This window comes from Trichosurus vulpecula, chromosome 2 (genome assembly GCF_011100635.1).
Source record: "Trichosurus vulpecula isolate mTriVul1 chromosome 2, mTriVul1.pri, whole genome shotgun sequence".
Lineage (NCBI taxonomy): Eukaryota > Metazoa > Chordata > Mammalia > Diprotodontia > Phalangeridae > Trichosurus > Trichosurus vulpecula.
Window position 1 is genome coordinate 122,513,721 of NC_050574.1, and position 7,584 is coordinate 122,521,304.

Genomic DNA, 7,584 nt, shown 5'->3' on the forward strand with positions numbered 1-7,584 from the left:
CCCACTCCCCAGTTGTAGTAAAGGCAGCTCAGATCCTGCCTTGGGAGGACATCATCAAGGAAGAAGACGATAGATGGTCTTTGGGTGTCCACAAAAGGCAACATGATAGAACTTAGAATGGAGAAAGAAAAGAGTGCTGTCCCAGCCTCTTCATATCCTATCCATTTCTTCATATCCTACCCTTTATTCCAGCCTCTACTCAAGTTCCACCTACCTCCTCCAGGAAGCCCTCCACCTTTTCCCCCACCCCATTCTGACCTCCTACACACTCAGAATCTGCACTATACACTGTAGAAGATGCCTTATGCCATTCTCTATCTCTTGAATCCCCACTTAGCTCTCTGACATCAAGGACAGTGTTTTCTCCTTCCTTCCTGTACCTCACAGGGCTAGGCATACACTAGCTGTTTAATGTGTGATGTGGTGGAAATAGCCAAAGAATCAGAATCAGGACACCAGGGTTCTGGTCCCAGCTCTGCCACTGACGTGCTGCGTATATGCAGGGAAAGCTATTTCCCATATTTGAGCCTCAGTTTCTCCCACACCAGAGGTTAAATAATTTACCTAGAATAACTGTCTGAAGCTGGTTTTGAACTCAGGTCTTCCTGACTCTAGGTCCAGCACTCTACTCACCATACCGCCTAGCCACTCCATAGTAACAAGTACATATATATGTGTGTGTGTGTGTGTGTGTGTGTGTGTGTGTGTGTGTGTGTGTATCAAAAATATAAAGTGAACAAATGTAAATATAAAGTGGTTAAATACAAGGTAGTTTGGAGGGGAGAGTACCAGTATATTGGGGATGGGGTGTCAGGAAAGGTTTTGTGAAGATGGTTCTCAAGCTGCATCTTAAATGAAAAGGCAGATATTAAAGAGGTATGCATCCCAGGCATATGCAATGGTCAGTGCCAAGGCATAGAGATGAAACATGGAGAGTCTTGTGGCAGGGCAGAGAAGATTTAGACAAGAAATAACTTTCTTCAGGTCTCCGAAGGGCTATCATGTGGAAAAGAGATTAGTTGTGTTCTTCTCAGCCCCAGAGGGCAGAACTAGCAACAAGAAATAGAAACTGTAGCCTCAGCTTTAGGTTCAGTTGCAAACAGAAACTTCCTGACCATTAGAACTGTCCCCAAGTGGAGTGGCTTGCCTTGTTAGGTAGTGAGTTCTGTGTCACCGGAGGCATTCAAGCAGACACTGAATGATTCCCTATCAGGGAGTTGCTCAGGGGATTTCTATCCAAGGACAGGTTGGAAGAGACACCCTCTATGGTCCTGTCAAGCTGTGAAAGTCTGTGATTCAGAAACTCAAGTCTTTTGATCCCAGAGTCAGTCTTCTGCTTTGCCAAGCTAGTATGACAGGCGTGTCCAGTGACTCCAATTCTCAGCCTGTATGACTGTCCTGGGATTTCCTGCTGCTGGCTTGTCCCCTGGCCTTGTCCTGGGAGATCTTAGTTATCTCTGTTCAGCCTCCTATTGCTCCACCCAGACCTTGCCACCTCTAATGAACCAGGCTGAGTCCTTCCCCAGGCTCACAGACAACCAAAGCTACCCCTGACAGGCAGAAGCTCTCAATCTCTTGTTCAAGTTCAAAGATTCAGAATCATGAGGTTTCCTGCAGCTCATGAATAACCTTCCCTCACTTGTGGCAGTCTCATTCTTCTTGTCTAGGGAAAAGCAGAGAGCCTAATAGTGCAGGGGACAAGAGCCCTCCACTCAGTCAGAACACCTGGCTTCGAGTCTTGTCCTTTTTTCTATTTTTTTTTTTTTGCAGGGGGAAGGCAGGGCAATTGGGGTAAAGTGATTTGCGCAAGGTCACACAGCTAGTAAGTGTGTCAAGTGTCTGAGACCAGATTTGAACTCAGGTGCTCCTGACTCCAGGGTTGGCGCTCTTCTGGCTGCGCCACCTAGCTGCCCCTATCAAGTCTTGTCCTGCCATGCTCACTATGACCTTTCCCTTCCTGTTCTTCAGTTTCCAGATCTGTAAACAGAGAGAGTTGGACTAGATGAACTCTAAGGATATAGGGTTATAGATTTAGAGATCTAATCCATTAGATCTAAGGGCCTTAGAGATCATTGAGTCCAATAATTTCATTTTACAGACAAAGAAACTGAGACCCAGAGAGGTTAAGTTATTTCCCCAGAGTAGCACAGCTATCAAGTATCTGAGGTAGAATCCAAACCCGGATTTTCATGAGCTGAAGTCCAGCCCTTTATCCATTACATTACTCTGATATTGGTTTGGTTCTTTCCAGCTCTCAATACTATGATTCTATCAGGTGCCTTCCAGTTTTAACATTCTGTATTCGGTGTTCAAAGGTCCCTTTCTGTTCTGACATTCTATATTCTGCACTCTAAGGTCTCTTTCAGTTCTGATATTCTATGGTTCTGAATCTCAGTCGTCTGGGAGGCCATTCGCTTAAGAAGGCAGAAGCTCTAAACTGACTGCATATTTCTGGCTTCCTGTCCCTGTCATCTTCAGCCAGGGCCTAGAACCCTCAACCTTTTTCTTCTGGAAAGAGAAGATAAGCTTCAGCCCAATGGATTAAGGTTAGACATAAGTCTGGACTTGGCCCCCTCCAGGTCTGTGTCTACTCTAGGCAGTTCCCTTCTCCCAAAATAGATCAGCCTCAATGCCTGGGAGAAAATGATATAAGACAGCCAATCATAGATTTTTAGGGCTAAGGAAGACCTGCCACTTTATTTGCTTTGTGAGCCCTGGAGAAACCAACTTTGTCTGCCTGAGCCTTATATTCCTCCCATGCAGATTGGATAATCTGTCATGTCCCTTCCAGATCTAGCCCAACCCTCTCATCTTTTAAAGACCCCTAAAGAGATGGTGACTTTTCCAAGGTCACAGAGTAAGTCATTGGCAAAGCCAAGACCAAATTCATCTTCTTCTTGTCTCTCAACTCTCTTGGCCACATTCCCATGTATTGAGGAACAGCTATCTGCTGAGCCTTGGGCTAGGTTCTATAGGGAAATGGAGGGAAGGAGAAGGCCTATCCCTGGACTCAGGGAGCTCGATGGGAAGTCAAGAGTTAGCAAATGGTACAAGACACATACCAGAGTGTGAGGTACACTCTGTGGGTTATAGGATATCAGAGGGAGGCCAGCATAGTCTGAAGTGGTCCAGGAGGGCTTGCTGGAGGTGGGGGGTCTTGAGCTGATCCTGAAAGGATGGCAGACTAGAAAGAGGCCAAGAGAAGGGTACGTATCATTACATTTCAAAGGTGTGTGAGCAAGCTCCTGTCCCAGACAGCTCCAGGATAAGAGTGTAGGAAGAGGAAGTGTGATGAAAAGCAGAAAATCAGGAGACAAAACTACAGCCAGACAATGAGCCAAGGAATCTAGATCGACCTGGAAGAGTGTTACTGTGCCGTCTTCACTCTCTTTGCCACTTTTCTGCCCTAGTACTCCCCTGAGTCAGGCCCAACCTCCAGGTTCCTCCAGGACAGGGCTGGGACCCCTCTGGCCTAACCCTGGGTCTGAAATTCAATTGCAATTTTCTGACAAAAACCTGACCCACTGGTGTGGCTCTGGCCTCAGTCACTGTTACCTAAAGCTTTTATGTATTTATCCCATGAAGACAGCTTAACTACTATTCTGAGCATAATTTTTTTTTTGTATATTCGATAAAAGCAGTTGAAGATCTGTGAACAATATTAATTCATTTATGCCTGAAGGGATTCAGGTATTCATACTAATTCATTGATACCTGAAGGGATTCGCATGATTTTTTTTTTACTTCTTTGCTCCCCCTCTATACTAAATGTGTAACATATATTATCCCCACTAGGACCCAACTGGACTCCAAACTGGATTTCATTTTTTAAAAAAAGGTTTATGAAAATTAAATTTATGCTGGTTTCAGATACAAGGCAGCTCTGATCTCTTAAGAGCAAAGGCAAGGCACCTTTTTGCTGACTATCAAAGGTCTTTTCAGGCTTCGATGAAATTGCATGGCATGTTGGAAGGCCCTCTGGACTGAAAGTGAGGAAATTTAGGTTCTCATCCTGGTTCTGTAACCGTATGAATTTGAGTAAATAACTTCCCTTTTCTATACCTCAGTTTCCCTCTGTGTAACATGGGGGAGAAGGGGTAGGGCATGACCTCTAAGGTCTCTCATGACTCTAAGATCTTATTCGATTCTAGATTCTAAGTTCTAGATTCGAGGGCGACATCTCAGATGTGGGTGCTAGTACAGTACCACTAGGTATTTTGGTATTTTGGAACTCAGGGAATTCTATATAAAGGAGGGATCATCATGGTCTGGATTACAATAAGAGCTTTCCTGAGCATTTTAAGGCTTATAAAAATGCCTTTCTCATAACAACCAGGCAATACAAGGATTATCATACCCACTTCCCAGAAGAGGAAAGAGGCCAAGAGAAGGGACAGGGAATTAATAACTCGGAGCCAGGACTAGAATGTGGGTCTCCTGAATTCAAGGATCTTGCCTCTATGCTGCCTGAGCTCCCCATTACCCTCTCTATTCCCCAGGTGTCCTGGGCCACCATGGTCCACTGTAATAACCAAACCATGCCTCCCCCCATGACAGTCTTCATACTGCTAGGCTTCCCAGCTCTTCAGGAGGCCCCTCTCCCGCTCTTCTTCATCTTCCTGGCCCTATATACCCTCATCGTTGTGGGCAATGTAGTGATCCTAGTGGCTGTGATTGGAGACCCCAGGCTCCACAAGCCCATGTATTTCTTCCTGTGCAACCTTTCAGCCCTGGATGTTCTCTTTACAACCACCACTGTGCCCAAGATGCTGGCCATGTTCCTCTTCCAACATAATACCATCTCCTTCGCCAGCTGCTTCCTGCAGATGTACAGTTTCCATACCCTCACAGTCATGGAATCCTTTATCCTGGTAGTCATGGCCTATGACCGCTATGAAGCTATCTGCCACCCACTGCACTATCCTGTCCGTATGACTCCACAGGCCAATGCCAGGCTGGCAGCGAGTGCCTGGGCCATGGCACTGATCATCCCAGCCCCGGTGATGGTGGAGACATCCCAGCTGGAATACACAGCTAGGGCCACAGTGGAGCATTGTTTCTGTGACCACCTTGCTGTAGTAAGGGCTGCCTGTCAGGATGCTGGGACCGAGCAGCAGACTTTTATTGGCTTCTGCATTGCCATGACTGTCTCCTTGGTGCCTCTGTTCTTGGTTCTGTTCTCCTATGGGCGGATCCTGGCATCTGTTCTAAAGATTGCTTCCCAGGAAGGTCGGGCCAAGGCCTTTTCCACCTGTACATCCCACCTTCTGGTTGTTGGGACCTACTACTCATCCATTGCTGTGGCCTATGTGTCCTACCGAATGGAAATGGCCATTGATCTTCACGTGCTCAGCAATGTCATTTTTGCCATCTTGACCCCCATGTTGAACCCCCTCATCTACACATTGAGGAACAAGGATGTAAAGGAAGCCATTAAGACTGTCTTTCTAAGACATTTCCTCATTTGAAGAGCTCTTAGCCAGTTTATATGAAAATGACCTGGGACCTTTATTAGACTACAAACTCAATATGAGTCAAAAGTATGATTTGGCAGTCAAAAAAGAAAATGCAATTTTAGACTGCATGAAGAGAGGCTAAGTATCTTAAACAAGTAAGGTCTTGTTGTTCTCCATTCTGTAAAACCCCATTTGGAATATTGTTTTCAGATCAGGCAGCCACATTTTAGGAAGGACTTTGTCAAGTTGGAGAGTGGCCAAAGGAAGGCAACCAGAAAGGAGGAATGGAACAGAAAACTATTTAATATGGGGTATGATTGAAGGATTTGAGAGTGTTTAGACTAAAGAAGACTTAGGGGAATATTATACTTTTCCTGAAATTTCCAGTCATTTCTATTGTGTTTGACTTTTTGTGACCTCATTTGGGGTTTTCTTGGCAAAGATACTGGGGTGATTTGCCATTTCCTTCTCCAGCTCATTTGACAGATAAGGAAATTGAGGCAAAGAGGATAAAGTAATTTCCCCAGGGTCTCGTAGCTAGAAAGTGTGTGGGGTCAGATTTGAACTCAAACCCAGTGGCTCTACCCACTGCACCACCTAGCTGCCCCCGCCCCCTTTCTTCAAATACCTGGAGGAAATGCGGAAGAGGGATTAGATTTTTTTCTTCTTGTACCCAGAGGACAGAACTTCTCCTAGATGATAGGTCTGGTCTGGTCACTGAGGATGGCTCAGGTTGTTGGCTGCCCATCTCTATATTGGGAGGTCATTCATGGTCTCCCTTACTTTGGTCTTCAAAGGCCCATCAGAGACAAGGAGACCAATACTTCATAGGTCAAGGGAAGAGGAGAAAAGGTATTTTTCCTGTGTTCTTATTCTGAAAAGTTCAATGGTTTACCCTAACCCCTCCAAGCAGACTCATTGGCCTGGAGGCTACTGGCTGAAATGAACAGACCATCAAACTGATTGTGTATTTAGTGTATTATATATAAACTTGTGTGTTTTGGTTGGTTTTATGTGTGTGCCATCTCCCTGTCAGGCCCTGAAGGCAAAGTCAAGTCAAGGAGCATTTACTAAGTGCTTACTATGTGCCAAGCACTGAGAATAAAAATATAAACCAAAAGAAAGACAGTCTCTACCCTCAAGGAGCTGACAATCTAGTCATTCTATTAGGGACCCTATATACAAAAGGAAGCTAAAAAGGTGGGAGTCGTGTGGGAAGAAGGTACCTGGTGAGGGGGTATAGTGGAGAAGTATGGAGGAGGGCAGCTCTCTCAGTGGAGGTTCTGGGAAAAACTACCCAATCAGGGGAAAGGGATCCAGGAGCAAAGGGTACTTCTGAGGTGTGATTTCAGGAGTGAAAGTGAACTTCTAGGATGAAGAGATTTCTGGGGTATGTGACGTCCCCCTCAAATTGAGGGTGTCCTGAGTACAAGGCCTGTGTCTCCTCCTCACACAAGGAGCTCACTGAGGAAAGGAGCCACGTCTCCTCCCCTCAGACTGCAGGTTGCGGCACACAAGGACTCTGTAAACAAGTTCTCAGAAAGGGACTGAATTTCTTTTACATTCTTCATGGCCCCATTCCCAATCTCCCTTCCAAGTGATGATAATAATGGTCCATGTGTCACTGAGGTGATATGGCTAATCCAGTGTCAACAGGCTATAAATTTTGGTTAGGGTATTTAGCAATGAGGTTGCATTTTTCTTGAACTATCCATCCCCTCTCACGTGGTTCCACGTGAGATCAAGCATATTTATGAAACAACTGGTCAGGATTCCAGATTCAGTCTGGGACAAATATCGAGGCTCATTCTGGGATGGGGATCAGGCTGGGGCCACTGTTAGGGCTTATTTTGTGATGCGGATCTTGGTTCAATCTGAGGCTAGGATTTGGGATCAATCTAAGGCCAGTGTCAAGGCTCAGGTTCTGACCAGGGATCATAAGATCATAGATCTAGAAATGGAAGGAACCTCAGAGGTCATCTAGCCCAAGTCTGGGTCCATCAGGATTACAGTTATCCATATCCATCACCCCACACTTCCTAGATGAAGCCCGGGGTTAAGCTCAAGTGGGAAGCAATTAAGATCCTGGAGGTCCTATTCATGACAGAGCAGGAGGACAATCAGGTCC

General features: G+C 45.6%; 1 protein-coding gene across 1 annotated transcript; it reads left to right on the forward strand.

Moving 5' to 3' along the window:
• Positions 1-4,514: 4,514 nt before the first annotated feature.
• On the forward strand, positions 4,515-5,468 carry LOC118835300 (olfactory receptor 2AT4-like). Its single transcript, XM_036742493.1, has one exon. The coding sequence runs from the start codon at positions 4,515-4,517 to the stop codon at positions 5,466-5,468; it is 954 nt and encodes a 317-aa protein (XP_036598388.1).
• Positions 5,469-7,584: the final 2,116 nt, after the last annotated feature.